Source organism: Diachasma alloeum, unplaced genomic scaffold (assembly GCF_001412515.2).
Source record: "Diachasma alloeum isolate Michigan unplaced genomic scaffold, Dall2.0 Dall_scaffold_00180, whole genome shotgun sequence".
Classification (NCBI taxonomy): domain Eukaryota; kingdom Metazoa; phylum Arthropoda; class Insecta; order Hymenoptera; family Braconidae; genus Diachasma; species Diachasma alloeum.
The window spans coordinates 854,946-874,277 of record NW_021680346.1 but is presented as its reverse complement, the minus strand read 5'-3'; the positions used below and the strand labels follow the sequence as shown (position 1 = coordinate 874,277).

The window sequence follows — 19,332 nt, the reverse complement described above, 5'->3', positions numbered from 1 at the left end:
GGTAAATACGGATAAAGGTACAAACCATTATTTTGGATTAGTCGCGACAAAATACAGGACTAATTTATCATTAAGCGGGGAAAATGTTGTAACAAGAAAGCGATAACTTGAGTTTATGGGGGGTAATAACCAGCATGGATTGACTTTGAGGTAGGGTGTATCCAGGACTCTCTAGAGATATGAGGGAGTAACCCACATGCGCACTATTTGCGGAAGATTTCCCACTTGTATTTGAAAAATCAGGAGTTCCTTTTTTCTCCAACTCAACTGTGTAAATAAAATTGATTAATGGAGCTGCAGCGGGAATTAAATACTAGTTTTCCTCCAATATTTGACTGCAAATAGGATTTTCTTGAGCAAATTATTTGAAAACAATTCGAGGATTTCATTATTTGAAATTTAAAAATTTTTTAATAATTTTGTTGTGGAGATTATTCGAATTCTAGTCAATTTATGACGTTTGATGACTTCAGAATAGTAATTCTGTGGATTTTTTATGATTTATGAGATTGAGGTATTTTTGGTGTTTTTATTATTTGATTTTTTTAAGGGAATGAGAAGAAAAAATTGAGGAAATTCATGTCGAGGAATTTCTATAGAAAATGTCTCAACAGAAAAATATTTACAGAAAGAAAACCGTTTCTATTGCATATTTTTAATTGAAAAAAATTGAATTGATTTTCTAGAATTTATTCCATTGAAATATTTTCTATAGAAATTCGACTCAAATTTTCAAGTATTGTTCTTTGATTTTTTAAATGACTCTAGAATTGTAATTCGATTCGATGAATCTGGCGGATACAATTCTTCTGTTGATTTTCTACAATTTATGAGATTGAGGTATTTTTGGTATTTTTATTATTTCACTTTATTTAATGAAAAAAAAGAAAAAATTAGGGAAATTCACGTCGAGGAATGCCCATAGAAGATGTCTCAACAGAAGAAGATTTACAGAAAGAAAACAATTTCTTCGGGATATTTTTAATTGAAAAAAAATTCAATTGATTTTCTAGAATTTATTCCATTGAAATATTTTCTGCAGAAATTCGACTCAAATTTTCAAACATTGTTCTTTGATTTTTTAAATGACAATACTAGAGATGTACGTGCGCGTATGGTTTTGCATGTAGCGCTAGATGATTTTTCAGTTCGTTTTATTGTTATATTTTATTTTTATTAGAAAAACAGAATAAATATATATATATATATATTCGAATAAACTGGTGACAAAAAACGTTACATTAGATTTTTTTATAATGGAAAAACCCCCAATTGCATAGAAATTCAATACAATTTTCTCTCAAATTCATTACGCCATTCTATGCATTTTTCGTGTGTGTAGAATCACATTTTTCGTTAATACCGCACAATGCCTCTATTACCCGGCTTAAAGAGGTCTTTTAAATTCAATGAAGTGCATTTGCAACATAATGGACAGTCACGAAGAGGCCGGTGGAATGAAAAAGTGATCTTTAAAACCCCTCACATTTGATTTTCATCATGGCCCAGTTTTTTCATCAATGGTAAGTACACTCGCAGTCACAGCGAATGGCCAGAAGCGTAACGGCGTGGGGTGATTCATCCTGGTTACGGGAAGATGAAACTACAGACTCTATCCAAGATTCATTTACACGTTGCGCCGAGGGTGCCGCACACTCCTGGAATGACACAAAACGCGAGGCAAAATTTTCATAAAGAATTCGCCATTAGTCGGGGCTTTTTCCGTATGGGGGTGGGGGAAGTGGAGTTCATGACTTCTCGCATTTGTTAATGCATGCCTCAGGGCGAGTCGAGTAATGGGGCTGTAATGTATGCTTGAATTTCAAACTCAACCGCAGATAGCGATGGCTAAAATTCCATCGTGGACACATTTACGACAAACACGATTAAACTTGGGTAAACGGCTCAAACGTGATTATGGTCGTGGATGCTAATATGTTTATCGCGGGGGGACAGCGATGTCGATGTATACGACAATGGCGTATTCCGGCGGTGTAATTTTGGGGGCGAACCTGAGACTTCTCGGATTTAATTCCCATTGCACATGATTTTTTTCATTTTTTAAATTTGCATTAATTTTTTTAATCAGGCAAATAATTTTTAATGGAAAGCCAAAGGGGAAATTGCACTTGTATTGCGTATAGTATAGTTATTTTTTCTAATGAGTTAGCAATGTGCTTTCATTTTATTAGTTGAATGTTATCATCATCATTATTCTTACTATTCCGTTCCTCTATTCGAAATTTCAACAATCATCATGAAAATCAAATCAACCAATAGAGCTATCGTAATCATCTTTTAACTTCGAATATCCTCGGAATTCTGATTTTCAGAAAATACAAAATTTTTGAAAATTTTGAAATAAATCAAAATAACGATTTTTGCTATCGCCTTCATCTCCGAACTCGGTCAAAAGTTAATCCGAACAAATTTTTAAGTCGTCATTCAATCAATTCAGAACATTTTTTTTAGTTATCGTGGGATAACCGATTTTTTAAATAATTCGAAAATTAAAAAACTAATAGATGAATTAAATTTTAATTAATAGCGATGTAAATTTGAAGTGAAAAGAAACAATTTCATCCATTCATTAGACCATACTGAGTCGGTATAACAAAAAATGCAAAACATGAATTTGAATAATTTCAAAAATTCAAATTATTCATTTTCAAAACATTTTTCACCGCTTCAAAATGAAAAATAATTCCACAGAAAAAAAAACTTGGATATCCTCAGCATGTCGTCCAATCCCTCCTTATTCCAGCCCCTGTACTGAATATTTCAGATGCTTAGACTACACAATCCGCAAGATTAGCCTCATGTCCTCGTTATCTCTTTCATCCCACTCAATTATGACGCGAGCACCCATTCGAGAATTCATACAACTTCCGACTTACCCTCAGCTCTCCTTCATCTATTTCCATTTTGTCGTAAATTACGTGAGTGACCTCACATCGACTGGCCGCATCCTCCAGGACTGCAGCTCCCAAGCTGCGATTCGTCAAGGAAAAAAAAACCTCTAGAGAGTATTTAGACATTGAGAATTTCTCTCCCGAAGAAGACTTATCGTGCAGATTTTTTTACTCTAATTGGGGACAGCGGAAGATCATTAAGACGTTTGAAGAACCTCGCGAATCGACGTGAGCAGGGCCCGAGGGACTTCAAATGAAGGCGTCCGCCCGCAGGACATGACCGACAGAGAAAGGAAAACGTCGGTGCAGAGAACGCATTAATATTTTTTCCATTAAAAAAATTTAATCAAAATATATGGAATTCGAAAAATACACGTCATTGCGACTATGAAAGGACAATGTAATTAACAATGGAGAGGGAAATTATGAAGCTGTGCAGGCAAATTAAACCAATTCGACTGCTCAACAGCTCCATTTTTCGATAATCATTTTGTCTCGTCTAGCAAAAATAAATGGGACTATTTTCCGATGTAATTGAACGTGGGAAGATTTTTAAAGACACTAATAACGTGAATTTTTTCCTCTGAACATTCGCGCGATACTGATTTCTGTCGTGTGAGAGCATTGCTAGGAGGAGTCGCTCTCATAGCTCTCGAGAATAACTTGGTAAATATCCCATTACGAGGGAATTTCCGGGGATGAGGGAGATGCCTTACACGACTTCACGATTCAATTTATCTCTTCGATTTCCGTTCAGTGTTTCTGCTGGAAATTTTTTCATTGTTGAATGTGAAAAAAATATCATAGACAAAATTCCATTCTATTCCCATTGACTTTCTATTATTTTTTGACCGATTCTGTTGAAAAATTTCGCTGAAAAGATTTTGTTGAAAAAAACAATAGAATTATTCTTGAAATTGTCAAATTTTTTTGGTTGATTTTTCCAATGCAAAAGAAGAAAAATCGCGTTGACTCATCGATTCTTAATGATCAAAATAGTTTTCATTTCTGAAAAGGATACGTTTTCAGAGTCCGTGCCAATACCCTCCTCCGTTCCCCCGGAACACTCTCGCTAATGAAAGCGTGGACTCTCCCCAAAACTCCCCTCGACGCCTGTAAAATTCAAAATTTCATTCACTGCATCCACACACCAAAACTCAATTCAAGACAAGCTTAACCGAACTGATAACGAATCCGTGAAACTTTATTTTTCCACAACAAACTTCGACTCGAATGCAAGAAATATGAGAATCACAAGTTGACGAAAGCGTCAAGTGAGTTGAACTTAATTATTGTTCTGAATAAATTGATCCCTGAGTTTTCAAAGTGACTGGCAAAACTTACAACTTCACCGGGGCGCCTCTCCGACAATGGTTTAGCATCTCGAGGCAGCCCTTCCCTCGGTTTGCGACCCTCTATCCAATTCAAAGGTCTCCCATCGGCGGTAAACTCAATGTACTGAGAAACAAAAAAGATGGAGACGATAAGTTTGTCCATCTCTCTTCTCCATTCACATACTTACGTCATTGTCGAGAAAAGCATAAAAAGCGGCTTCATTACCCCTCCCTGCATCATTTTTTTTTAATTCCGCACAGTTCTCTGCATCCAGTGTTCCTCGCCCATCCGCACTTTTCTTATTTACGTCATAATCCATTATTCCAACATCAGGCTTAATCTCATTTACAGTCGTCTCTTCGTTGACTCTGTCCCTCACTCCTTTTATACAATAGTTATCCAACTTCTTGGTCTTCTTGTTACCTGTCTTTTTAGTGTCAGACTTATTGCCCAGTAATAATGAGAAATCGATGGAGTCGGAGCGCTTTTTAAAAAGTTGTCGCAATTCATCAAGCGATGTTGCTGTTGCCCAATCCTTATCATCTCTTATTCTGGTCACGCGTGGAAAACGTATACTTATGCCCTCGGCAGTATGTACCCCCTGATTCGTAAATTCCGCTCCTGTTATTTCCCATACCGGTTGTATCTGTACAAAATGTACATTCATTGGATTGTATATCGTTTCTGTTTCATATTCAGTGAATTTGAAATCTGGAGTCCAGGGGTTAACGAGAATGGGAGCAGACAATACTTAGTTACAAATATTGAGTGAAATAAAGCTACTGAATGTTAGCAGAAAAAAAACTACCGAAATTTCATAGAAAAACTTTCGGCATTCACTGGAAGATTCTACGAATTTTTATTGAAAAATTTGACAGCTTATTTTCGCGTTTTTTTAATAGAAATGTTCAATAGAAAATATTTTATATGATCCTCCAATTACAGAAGTCTTGAAAAGAGAAGAAAAGAGATGAGTCGATTCTGACTATTGACCAGTTTTCAGTCAATATCTCGGAATCTAAGGGAGATAGCGAAATTTTTGTTATAGCCTTTTTTGTGGAGCCGATTGCGTGCTACAACAAATGTCTTTACGAAAATTTCGCTATCTTCCTTAGATTCCGAGATATTGATTGAAAACTGGTCAATAATCAAAATTGACTCATCTCCTTTTATCACTTCGTTACTGATTTCATTTTAAAAAACGCGCAGTAAAGCTGCGAAATTTTTCAATAGAGTAGGCTACATTGTTTAAAGTAGTGAGTTGGTAATCTGAAGGTTGTGGGTTCGAATCCCCTCATGGGCATTGCTCTTGGTTTCATTACTGTTTCTTTCAATAAAATATTCTGGTTTACGCCTTCTCTCCAGAAAAATTCTACCTTGGGATCACGGGCTAGAAAATCTGGGACCATTGGTTTGTTGACAATCAACCAGTTTGGCACCAGATTCTGGTCTTTTCCGATTTTAATCATGTCCAGTTCGTCCTGCAATCGCTCTAAGGTAGCGTCGTCGTGTCCGCCGTGGACCTTGGTCACTGTGACCCATTTATCCCGGGTTTTGTCGTGGCAACCCATGAGGAAAATCGACATCATTCCACCTTTGTTGCCGGTGCCGTACCAAGCGCCAAGCACGACGAGATCTGCGCTATCGGCCATTGCTCCGTTGAACAAGTAGTCCTTCTTTACCTTTAACCAGTGGCGTTTTCCGGGCTCGTAGGTACTCTGATACCAACAATAATGTTTAGGATTGATATGAGGGTCTCGACATTTCAATGATTGAGGCAGCACTTGTGTTAATATCAATTTCGAATGATGAAAAATGTTAAAGTCATAAAAATGTATAATTTTTTTCACGACGAGTGGAAGAATCAGGAGCAGATTTAAATACAAGGTCGTGGCGTAGTTTATGAATATTCATTATATTAATCGTCAATGAATTTTCCTTAATTTTTCTCGTGTAATTCAATGAATTAATCTGTTCATTAAAGATAAAAGCTACTTAGATGTCTTTAGTTTAAGTAATTTTTGAGACTTGAGTCAAGGAACTTTTTCCTTCGTGAGACGATTGATGAATGAAGACTACTCACATCCACGTCTTTCAGTACCAAACCCTCTAGTCCGATCTTAAGAACCTTCGCTATCATCCCCGCGAGATCATTTGAATCCTAAAAGTCACAGAAATCAGGAATCATTTAATATTAAGATCTCTGAGTGAGAACAACTCACAGTAACTTCTTCGACTTCCGAAAGCATCACGCGGTTCGGAATAACAGTCATCCGTTTGTTCAGTATTTCTCGTCTTTCTCGCATTGTCCTGAAGAAAAAATTAATCAGAATATCCGCATTTAATCACAACACATTAAACCACATTTCATTGTAAATGAGCATCAACCTACTTATTCATCAGTACATCACCGTTATAATACATGCAATCGAAGATGAAGATACAGACCTGCGCGTCTTGGAACTGAGCTTTCTGAAATATTAAGAATCCGAGACAATGAACATGAAAAAAATCACCTAAAATAATTCTTACAGACCTTATGAACCCCTAGAGTGCCAAACGGCAGCGGCTGGCCTGTCTTCATATCAATTAAAAGTATTTCGCTATCTAAAATCAGATCATCACCGTCTGGAAACGCTTTTGGAATGTAATCCTGAAAGTGGCTGACCTAAAACCCAGAATTTCAACATTGCAAGAGCATCAAAGTAAATTATGATCTCTATTTCACATATATGAGTAGATTTATTGCAACATTTCGGGTTCGTCTGAAATGTTTGAGTAAATACTATTGTATTTGGGAATTCCACATGGTACGCATTATCGAATATGTTGATCCGTGGACGTGTTGTGCTACCTTCAAAACACTTGACGTCTTTTGATACAGAAATCATGGAATAGGAGGTTAGTCATCGATGGATGATGCGATCTCTCCAAACCTCTGAATGACGCGACGAGTGACGAATATACTGCGGAATTAGTGGAGTGCGCAGAATCTAGAACATTCTACATCAAAATAATGCAGCGCGAGCTGAGGAAAAAAACAGCGAAAAATTGGCAGAAAAATGCGGGCAATAATTGCCGAACGATGTTCATGGATTTTACTCTTCGGTTGTGAGAAATTAAGTTACCAAAGCGAGAATTTACACTTTGCCTCACATTTTTCCCTGGATTTCGTATAAAAATTCCTATAAGTGTGTTCTGTTCTCCCATTAATTAGATTGTACAGTGATTTTTTGTTTGAACTTTCTTCTCCACGTGGTAATCACGAATCACGAATTTGCGATAGTCCGCAAATTGCTCGATCATCGAACTAATTTCACCCTTTATCGAAGAAACTCGGACGTTAGGTCAGATCTACGTATAATCCGGGTATACTGCAGCACGTATGGAGGAAATATCTTCAGGAATGACATCAGAAGATAGCGAATCGAGGAGATAGAGCGAAGTGAAAGGCCAGCGTTACTGGTACTTTCGTCATCGCGTGAATTATGATTTGAGGAAATAAAATTTCAATATCTGTGGGGGGCAAGAGCCGATTTTAATCATTATCGTGTGTTTTAAAAATATCAGTGGAAAAAATTCTGCTGAAAATTTCAACAAAGTCCGACGAAAAGTCACTTCAAAGCGATATTTTGTGAACTTTGTCTATTTCATGCAATGAATTCCAAGGTAGGTCTCAAGTCTTACCTTGTGAGGCACCACAGGTTTGAGAGCACGACTGAAATATCTGAATTCGTGCCCCTGTTTGTGAATTTGAACCCTTTCACCGTCATATTTAACCTCAGCCAACATGCCATTCGGGCACTTTTTCATCGCCATCTCGACTGATGTGCAAGCTTCCGCCTGTTAATGTTTAATCTCATGATAAAGTTACGCACGAAAAATTTCATAGAAAAAGCTAGCGAATGCGATAGAATATTCTCTGGAAATTATCTTGAAAAATTCCGTGAGTTTTTTAGAATTTCAAGAATCAAGGAGAAAAATTAAAAAAATTTGAATCAAGGAATTTCTGTAGAAAATATCTGTATTGATTAAATGGTATAAAAAATATATTTCTATTGATATTTTCTGTAGAATACTTTCTATTGAACATTTTTTTAAACGCGCAAATCCCGAGTGGAAATTCACATCGGGCTGGAGTCCGAAACTGATCCATAAAAACTGAACAAGGTCAGTTTTTGACAAGACCTTGTAACGCTGTTGAGGAGCCAAATCTCATCCGAATTTGCGGATCCGAACTGTCCGACCGATCAGAATACGATCAAGAAAGACTAAGTCCCGACGGATCCAGATAGTTTCGTCAGTAACTGGGTGAATACTTATCGGAAACGCCTGATCAGAAAAGGCGGATCTCTACCGGATTTCTGTCTTACTTCTGATCAGCCAACCTGATCAAAATTTCCACTCGGGATGAGAAAAGAAAAGAAATTCAATAGAATTTCCAAGAGAATTCGTTAGACTTTTCTACAGAATTTTTTCGCAGATGTATTGACATAGTAGACCTACCAGCATGGGTAGAACGGGAGTCATCAATGACAGAACAATCTTCCCTTTCAAGGGCAAGGAAGAGGCGCCGGAAGTGCCCGCTACGGCTTCTGGATCCTTTCGTGTGAAACGTGTCACCACCGCCTCTAGATTATTGGATACTTGATAAGCTCGATAAGCGTCGGCGTCGATGGCTTCAAGACTAAAAACGTAAATAATCACGCAAAGCGATTTAAGGATTTTCCGGTGAATATCTTAGAATCTAAAGAAAATAGCAACTTTTTCCTGCAAAACTTCCTTCACATCCATGAAAAACGTTGCCATAAAAAATACTTTAGTCCCCTTGAACCTCAAAATACCCAACGAACCCTGAAATTATGGAAATTGTGATGCTCTTACATGTGCTTTGGACCGCAATTTATCCGCAGGTCATGCTTAATCAGTCGTATTATCATCTTAAGATCATTTGGAGTACATCTGGAAATTAAAAAATATTTTCGGTGAGCGCATTCCTGACAACAGCTGAATTTGGTCTTTAGGATGAAGTTTACCTGTCTATAATAGACTTGAAATGTAACACTTGGTCGTCTTCTCTCGTCATCTTCGCAAACTGCTCCAGAAATTCATTCACCTGCGGACGACACGAGAGAAGTGAATACATAAAAACTTTGGAATAACAATTTCCCCGCCTAATTTTCCGATTGCTCTCCCAAGATTTCTTCAACGCAAAAGGAAAAATGCACATTCATTCGATTTTCTTCTACAATTTTTTGACATTGAGACATCTGTAATAGATTCACAGAATTCTCCAGTGCGAGCGCCAAGATTTTCTGTATAATCACATATCTATCTAGCCGTTCGTTATTATTACAAATACAATGAGAGCTTTTCCCGCGGGGATGTGGATCGAAAAATATTCTCCCAACAGACGAATCAAGAAAAAAAAGGAGAAAGCGTTCCAGAGATAGCTTCCTATCTCCTAAATGCTGAAGTGTTATATCGGCCTTCATCGCTCGAGTCATCAGGTACACGCTCGACCCCTTAATCCACCTATTAAATTGCCCGGGGTTATCGTTTTCTTCCGACCCACGCAGCCATCGGCTTCGGAAAACTTCATCTTTTACTGGTTACATCGGAGAATTCTGATTTATCTTGACGAGGAGCGCAGGATGAACAGAACTTGCATGAATTTTAAATGAGAATATGAAAAATGCAGTGAAATAATTTAGAAAATTTATACTAGAAAATATTTTCATAAAATAAATTTGATAACACATAAATTTAATTCAATTTAATGAATGAATGAATTAATTAATTAATCAATTAATTTTCAGTTAATTTAATTGAGGTTAAATTAAAAATATATATTTTGGAAAGAGAAAGACTTTTAATAGAATAAATTTGACAAAACATTAATTTAATTTGATGAATGAATGAATTAATGAATTAATCAATTAGCTTTCAATTAAGTTAATTGAGGTTAAATTAAAAAAATTTATTTTGAATGAATTTTTGTTTAATTTAAATCACGAAAAAAAATTGAAACCTCTTGCAGTGTGAGGAGACTCTTTGTGCCCCTCCGGATAGCTGTGCTGCTTCCGAAAAATGTTGATATTGTTTCTGCAACGTCTCCTTGCTCCAGATCCTCCAGCATGGCTTCCTCATCCTGACGTAGGATGCGAGAAAAAAGCTTGATGAGCTGTTTACTCTGGAGATTGTAAATACGTCTACCTGCCATGGGTAGGAGCATCCTGCACCACAGTACAATGTCTCCTTTGAAGCCACCTTCATGAATATGTAATTATCAATTGTAATTATTTCTGAATTAGTTCCGCTTCTTCATCCAGAAATTCATCAGTCTTTGTTATTTTTTCATTTATAAAGTACAGTAATTGATTGATAATCAATATATTTTATGAAATAATTATATTAAACAATTATATTTATGGTATGCGGCATTTTAATTTATCTATCAAATCTTCATTTCATTTTATTCAATTTATTTCATTGAATTTAATTATTTTATTGAATGAAGCGGAATAAAATAATTGGGTCTGACCTCTATTTGTATAGATTACGAATGAATAGTCTGGGGTAATATGATCTATTGTAAAATGGTCAGCATAATATTATTCCATCCCCGATGAATTGTTTTTCAACAAAATAATCAATTGTAATTGTTTCTAAATTCGATTTGTTTCGCTTTTTCATTTAAAAATTCATCAATTTTTAATCCATTTATATTTTTTTAAACATAATAATGGATTAATAATCATTATATTTTGTTTTAAAAAATTGAAAAATTAAACTAAAATTAAACAATTAAAAATAATAATAATAATTTAAATGATTAAATTAAAATTAAATTTAATCTTTTAAATAGTTAAATGATAATAATTATTATTCAATTATTTAATTGAATAAAACAGAATAAAATAATTAGGCCTGACCTCTACACAAATAGATAACGAATGAATATTCTGCTGTAAGATGATTTATTATCAAATGGTCAGCACGTTATCATGATATCTCCGAAGAATTGTTTTTGCAACAACATAATTCCGAGTCATTGCAACTCATCGTACACCCCCACCCCGCAAATTTAGATTTTCCAGTGAATCCCCACTCTCGTGACACACCAACGAGTCGTATGAAAAACTAAACTATCTCGAGTACGCGTGTTTTGTTGAATATAATTTTGCATTCCAGTGAGTACACAAAGTGCGAAAGGTCGTGTTGGGTATATCGTTGCGGAAAGTTACGGAGCCGATAAGTCGAAAAACGATGATAATAACGCACTGGTGGTTTATATTCAATAAACTAGATCGGCGAATATTTGTCATCCCCCGGCGGGGATATTTTTCCACTAACTCATGGTCGCGGTTTGTGGGCTATAGCTTGTTGTTCGTCACGTGAAAATCGGCGAGATGATAACCCAGCGAGTGTTTGCGGTTGCGAGTCAATTGTTGAGTTGACGGAACAGAATTTGTTGTTGGGATTTTATGATGATTTGGATTGAGATTTTATTTTTTTACATTTTTTTGTTAGAATGTTTTGCAATCGTATGCTAGTATTTATACTTGGGAATGAAAATTTTACTCAAGTCACATGACGAATATTAAAAAAATAGCGAGCTTATTTTTTTGAAGATTTATAAAATAATGTTAAAGTTGGAATTCATAAAAACTGTTAAATTGTTTATAAAAAATTGAAGAACAATCAATTTTGCGCATTAAACTGCATTTTTTCGAAATCTAATTCACAATTTTGCAAGAAATTGATTTTATAAAATAAATAATGCGTTTGCGGATTCAAACATTTTTTTATTTATAAAAAAATGATTGAAACAAGATTATTTTTCCATTTTAATTCTCATGTCAGCCTTAAGAAAAAAAATCTTCCATTCGGAAGCAAAAAAAAATGAGAAAATTAGAAAAATGATTGAAAAATAGAAATAAAAAAAAATCATTTGTCAATATTTTCGTCTTCGCATCAACATTAACTGCCATAACCTTCAGCAACCCAAGCTATTGCGATCGGGTCACTAACATTCACCTCGTTTATACCTCCCTATCTCCCGCAGACAATTGTTTATGAGTAACCCATTGGTACGGATTAGAATGCCATCGTGCATTTGTTAAACCCTCGAATTAATGACTCGAGCGTGAGTAAAAAAAATGTATCAATGGAAATGACACATACCAAACACGTGGATGGAAACTGAATTGATTATTAATCAGCGGTCAAAGTTTACGGATTATGAGGTTGTTCCATTCGTAATAATCACAAATGTTTCCATGGAAGTTTTTTCGATTTTTTCCATCATAAATTCATCGTTATTGAAGGAAACACCTATGTGCTCCCATTGTTCATGAACAGATGAGACAATTCTATGGAAAATCGCTCTATAACTCTCAAAATTTAATTTATTGCTCCCGATTTTCTTATTCAAAAAGTTTTTCATTTCCTGACGCAATGTTTAATAAATAACATAATTATTTTTTGCTTCACAATTATTGTAATTTCATTTATTTCTCCTCATCTTTTTATTCAAAATATTTTCCGTTCCGTAACATAATTTTTTCAATTAAATTTTTAAATGTAAAAAAAAAATGAAAACAGGCAGGGATTCGACCCTTTTTGGCCGAAGCCATCTGACCGTTACTTTATGTGTTATAACTCTTTTTCTTTCTTTCATTTCTACCAATTCCATTGGTAGTAAGCTTTCGAATGGGATAGAAGGCATTCGGATAGAAGGCATCGAAACAAATATTTTGAAAAAAAAAAAATTGAAATCGGTTGAATAGCTTCGAAGATATTAGCGAAAAACGATTTAAAAATGAATAGCTTTTTCTCAAAAACTATTTGATCAATCGGGCTGAACTTTTGCACAGAGTTAGTCCTTATTATGGTCTATAATCTGACAAAATTTTAGATTTTTTGGAATAAGTTTAGCTAATTAATTACTCAATTTTCCAAAAATTGACCACCGGAAAGGTGGCGATGGACATTGACACCGACAGATATGGTCGTCAAACTTCGTATTTTTACGTTTCAGACCATTCTACATAATTTCCAATCAAAATTAGAGGATGTGAAAACAGCACGATTACAATGCTCCCATTCGGAAACAAAAATTGAAGAAAAATTTGATTTTTTAAAGAAATTTCTATGACAAAAATCTGGGATTTTATTCTGTAAAATTGACAGAACATTCCAACAAAAGTACTGGAATCATCCATTGGACTTTTCCATGCAATGGGCCTGCAATCAAATTTAATCGGTCAAAGTCCCGAGCGGGAAAACAAAAACACGAATATATTTTTCGCGGGAACTATTTTCTTGTGTACTCACTCGAGAGGAAAATTTATTAATTGCGAGTGGAAAAAAACACTCTTTCTCAGTGACTTCCACCGTAATGTAAACAATGTTGCACTATTATCATCGCATTACTCTTTTTCACGAATAATCGTTTCTTTTCTGCCAGCTCTTCCTGTCGGCTGCTTTCTGTTCTGTTCAGAGAGTTGATGAAACGTTCAATTGACTATGAAATATGACGAGAAACGCAGTGATACTGGGGAATTATTATTAGTGAAGCAGATTTGTAATGAGAGGTTTGACATTTAAAAATGCATCATTAAAAAATATAAGTTGTGAATTTTTCGGTTTTTCTCATTGAAGGACTCTTCAATATTTGTAGTTAAACATCAGGGGTTCAATTCAAACTATAGATCATTAAACATTTAGCAATAATTTTGTTAATTATTTTAACATTGAAGATCTAGATTCGATTCGTAATTTTAAATCGTTATGAACTATTTTTCGAATATTATAAAACTGGAAATTCTCATTTTGGAGAAAAAAATCATAAAATATTTAAAAAATTATATGAATAATTCATAAACAATTAATTTCTCATCCTGGAAATAAATTTGTCCTATAAAAAATAAAGTTCCTGAAGTTCAAACTGCTTTTATTACTTATTTATGAGAAAGGAACGGCCAAAATAATTATTTCTTATTGTTGGATAAAATGTAAAGACCATAACATCATTATTGTTACTAAAATTATCATTTAATTCAAATTTAATTGAAGAATAACTCAAAATTATTTGTCATCCGTGAATTGTCCTTGAAAATCCGTATCAACCCCCCAAAATACCCAGCAATCGCCACGCGCGAGAGTTCATCCTCTGATAATCCATCGGTCGAGGAAATAAATTTCCGAAATTAAACGATGACATTTACCGACAATAAGACCTTTGGCATTTAGGATTTTTCTCATTGAAATCCCCTTCAATATTCGACCCTAGATTACTGAACATGTATTTTTAGCAATTAGCAATAAGTTCAAAATACTTTCATTATTTATTCATAGAAAAGGAACGTTCAAGATAAATTTTCTTCTCTCATATATTTTTAATAAAATGTAAATACCGTTATTATAATTAAAATTATCATTCAATTTAAGCTCGACTGATAAATAATAATTCTAAATCATGCATCATCCCTGTATTGTCCTTGAAAATCCTTATCAACCCCCAAAAATACGCCACAATCGCCACGTCCAAAAGTTCATCCTCTGATAATCCATCGCTCGAGAAAATAAATTTCCAAAATTAAACGATGACACTCTCCAATAAGAAGAATTTAACATTTTGAATTTTCCTCATTGAAATTATTAAACATTTAGCAATAATTTTATTAATTAAAAATTAAAAATCTAGATTTAATTCTTAAAATCGTTACAAACCATTCCCATCTTCAAAATGTGATCAAAAATCAATTTCATGAAAAAAATAAAGTTCCTGAAGTTCAAACTCCTTTTATAATTGTATATTTTGTATTATATTAGAATATTATATTTATTATATATAATAAATAATAAAATAAATAATAATAGTATGTTTATATATATTTTATATTATATTGTATGATATTATATTATATACATATAATATTATAATATAATACATTCTGAATTATATTATATATATCATATAGATTCATCCAAAAGCAATATTCAAAATAAATATTTTTTATTGCATATAATTTAAATAAAATGTAAACACCATAAACTCATGTGTCATCCCTGCATTGAAATCCTTATCAACCCCCAAAAATACTCAATAATCGCCACGCGCGGTAGTTCATCCTCTGATAATCCATCGCTCGAGGAAATAAATTTCCAAAATTAAGCGGTGACACTCATCACATCGGTATCAAGCATCCCAGAATGCTATAACAATTTTTACATAACGCGCGAGATATCCGGCGAGAATCAGGGACAATGCGCTGCGTAATTCTCAAAAGACAAATGTCGGGACAAGAGAGAGGATAGACTTGTGTACATAATGCAGGCGCGATGGTCACAGCGACAGAGATAAGGAGCGAAGTTTCTCGCGTGTGCGCCGCAAGTCGTTTCACACCCGACGATAATTCAACAGACTGCGTGGCATCCGCGATGTACCCCCCATTCTCCACCCCCCGGGCAGTTATTTCCACCGACAAGTGGGTAATGTATATCGAAACACGTTTTACGATGGACATGTGGGCTTTCCTCGATGTTTCACCTCCCGATGCATTTTAGATCCTCTGAATAAAACGGGGTTTTTGTTTTTTTCCTCCTCGATTTATTCAGCATTACTGCATTGTAGCGCAATGATTTTATTCGATTGAGGGAGGGAGTCGGGGAAAAAATGCGGTTTGCATGTCAAAAAGATCGAGGGTTGAGAGGTCATCGCGACAAGTTATTCTGCAATTTCCATGGAATTTAGGATGACAGTCTATTCAGTAGATCATTTTGTGGGTACGTTGGGGAGAGGAGTAATTGCTGGTGAGCGAATAAATGGGAACGACTGGGGAGTTTTCCCAGGGCTGACTGAACAGGTTCGTAGAGAGGGCGAAGGTAAGGAAAACAATGTAGATCGAGTGAAAACAGGGAGGTTTAGGTCTTTATGGGCCGATGGTTCCGTTAAACATATCTCAAATTCAGTTAATTATGCAGGAAAAATTTTTTGTTTGAGATTTTCTCATGTAAGATAATTTGGAATAATTCTGAAGGTTAATGGAGTGTTGATGGAGTTTATTCAATGTCAGATGTGGTATAATCATCTATTAATTAAATGTAATTATAGAATTTTGGAATGGACCACTTAAACAAATAAATTGTTTTCCAAAGAAAATAATTCCTTGGCAAAAGTAATTTTTTTTAGAAAGTTGAAGATGATGTAGACAGCATCATTCTTCTATTTTATTTATATCAAGAAATTTCAGAAGAAATCTCGCACAATTGATTAGAAAAAAAATGTAATTTAGTTTAACAAAATAATATAAAACGATAAATTATATATAATAGAAGAAAATTATGTGAAAAATCATAAATCAATCAAAATCATAAAATTGTCAAATTGTTGGCAAAATTTTAATTATTAAACGAAAACTTTTTGCAATAAAAGATTTCTAATTCACGGGATCACGGAATGGCGAATAAAATTGAGTGAATCATGCAGCTTCCGTATTCTAATCAGAAAACTTGACGAAATCATGCGCGAGTATCGCATCATGTGGAAATATTTCCGTGCTTCTCGGCACGTATCTAAACTTGATCGTACGCAGGTCGTTGACTCCCAAGTCAAGGTTTAATGCCCACGAAGAGAAAACTACGATTTATTTTTCTATTCTCGTGGATATCTGAGGGATAACGCATGTGGTGATGGCTTCATTGAGATGCATTCGACTGCAATGGCGAGTAATAAATAAGGAAATTCATCCGCAGAAAATTATTCAATTTGAATAATTTATTTTGAAGATTGAATTGAATTGACATTTTATTGAATTTATTCTTCGGCTAAAATTTTTCAATTTTTTTGTAGACTTTTTTAGAGCGAAAGGGGAGGAAAATGGAGTGAATTAAACTTATAAAATTCATGTTGAGACATTCTTGTAGAAAATTTTGCTTGGAAAAACGAAATTCTACTGATTTTTGTCTGTTGAATAGTTTTTATTCAATATTAAAAAAAAAAACATGCAGTAGAGCTGAGTAATTGTTTAACAGAAGCAGCCAAAAACCCAGAATTTTCAGCAGAAACTCAATATAAATTTTAAAAAATTGATTACGGGTTTATGTACATGTAAACTTGAAATTTAAAATAATTTGTTCAATTTTCTGTTGAATTTTTTGCATCAAAAGGGGAGAAAAATCGACTGAATAAAATTTTAAAAATTCATGTTGAAGAATTTCTGTAGAAAATGTTGTTTAGAAAAATGAAATTCTACTGATTTTTCTTGTAAAATAATTTTTATTCGACATTTGAAAAAAAAAAACGCGCAGTAGAGCTGTGCATTTTGTTAACAGAAATTCACTAGAAATTTAAAAAAATTGATTGTGTCTTCACGTGTAGGTAAAATCTAAAATTCAAAATAATTTGTTGAATTTTCTGTTGAATTTCGTACTCTCGCCCCAACCAACAATCATCCCAATGTTATTTGACAAATGATTTATCTCAGATTCGTTTCAAGAATTATTTTCATCTCTTCTCCCCTCACTGACAACAAAAATAGTGGGAAGCTCCCCTGACCAAGGTTCCTACGTGTTCCAAGTAACAAACATTCAAAGAAATACTAATAGTGGCGACCAATCTCATTGAGCTTGATCCGGCCTTACGCAATCATCCCAGATATTCTAATCGGAAGAGTTTTTTTTCCTCGAAGATGCGCAAGTCCTCGTGTCTGAATTTCAACGATCTCCTCTTTTTTCATTATCATCGCCCGAAACATTTGGCATTGCATCATGCGAGCGGATGTTAAGAAAGTGGCGATAAATTTTTTTAGTGGACTGATTCAATATGTTTCACATCGTCTCGGCCGATGGAGTGGACGGGTGTGCTTGAAGGTCGATTACCATGTGCTGGGGCTACTCAATATGCAAGAAACTTGTCGTTTTACGAATAATTTGCATTGATGAGACGAAGAGAAATTGAAATATCTTGTTTTTATCATTAATGATTGAAGGAATTTGCGACGTCGCACTCAAAATTTGCAAAAATTATTATAAATATCAAATCAACGGATATGATTGAATTAATTTGAAGAATGACGCCCAACGATATCTTCCGGATTCTCGTGTTTTACAAATTTTACATTTTTGGAACAATGGAAAATTCTAAAAGTTAATATATTCAAATATCTTCCGGTGTTTGTTGGCATTTTTTTATTTCTTCAATTCCGGTTTTCCCAGCAGTATTTCTTCCCTGAGGTGTTCCCGCGCGGTCGCCCATCCATCTAGTGACCACACTCAGCGCTGCCCATTACCGCAGTGCGATAGCCCCGTACGGCCGATTAATTCATTAATTGAATTTTAATTATCACGAGTAGGGTTGCGCGATTTCCGACCTTCCATTCAAAATAAAAAAAAGCTCAAATTCCCCAGGAACATGATCTTCAAAAATCATTGGAGTTGAAAAGTTCTATTTTTTATAATTCATAATTGAATGAATTAAAAATATTATAATTGAAGAAACCGTCGGAAAATTTAAAAAAATTCCAAATTTATAAAAATCGTTACAAAAATCAAATCAACGGGTACAGGTATCGTGACAAATATTTTGAGCTACAATTAAATTAATTTGTAGCATGATATCGAAAACACCTCCGGAATTCTCATTATTGAAGAATACAAAATTTTTGAAATATCCGAAAATTCTAAAAATTAATGTATGAATTAAATTTCAATTAATGTTAAACAAATAAACTTGCACGATTTCAAAGCTTCCACTCATTAAAAAAATCGATTTTTTATAATTAATAATTGCATAAATGTCAGAGAAATTTTATCAAAATTCTAAATTAGCAAAAATCACGATAAAAATAAAATCAACGGATACAGCAATCGCGATAAATATTTTAACCTATTGAATTATTTGAAAAGCCTAAAAATTAATACATAAATAAAATTAAATTACGAATAAAAAAATCTTCAATTCCCCAGGAGCAATTGCACGCAAAATTGCTGAAGGAAATTCGAGGAAATGCAAGTGGCCAGAAATGACGATGAAAATTACACGCAAACAAACGGCTGTTGCATCCTCTAATGAATGAAA

At 34.3% G+C, this 19,332-nt stretch overlaps 1 protein-coding gene across 2 annotated transcripts in view; it reads right to left on the bottom strand.

The window, feature by feature from the left end:
* Positions 1–1,233: 1,233 nt before the first annotated feature.
* Positions 1,234–19,332, bottom strand: part of LOC107045423 (DNA ligase 3) — a 31,016-nt gene continuing 12,917 nt past the window's right edge. Inside the window, exons 4-18 of one of the 2 annotated variants that reach the window (XM_015267703.1) lie at positions 10,279–10,517; positions 9,284–9,363; positions 9,132–9,209; positions 8,754–8,934; positions 7,935–8,090; positions 6,784–6,915; positions 6,640–6,719; positions 6,470–6,557; positions 6,331–6,408; positions 5,624–5,965; positions 4,435–4,893; positions 4,257–4,370; positions 3,934–4,025; positions 2,898–2,991; positions 1,234–1,658 (exon numbers count right to left, since the gene is read on the bottom strand). In XM_015267703.1, the coding sequence (XP_015123189.1) occupies positions 1,518–1,658; positions 2,898–2,991; positions 3,934–4,025; positions 4,257–4,370; positions 4,435–4,893; positions 5,624–5,965; positions 6,331–6,408; positions 6,470–6,557; positions 6,640–6,719; positions 6,784–6,915; positions 7,935–8,090; positions 8,754–8,934; positions 9,132–9,209; positions 9,284–9,363; positions 10,279–10,517 (2,354 nt within the window). In that variant the 3' untranslated portion in view covers positions 1,234–1,517. Of the gene's footprint in view, positions 1,659–2,897; positions 2,992–3,933; positions 4,026–4,256; positions 4,371–4,434; positions 4,894–5,623; positions 5,966–6,330; positions 6,409–6,469; positions 6,558–6,639; positions 6,720–6,783; positions 6,916–7,934; positions 8,091–8,753; positions 8,935–9,131; positions 9,210–9,283; positions 9,364–10,278; positions 10,518–19,332 lie in introns of those variants that run through there. The other variant, XM_015267711.1, reaches the window with a different exon arrangement.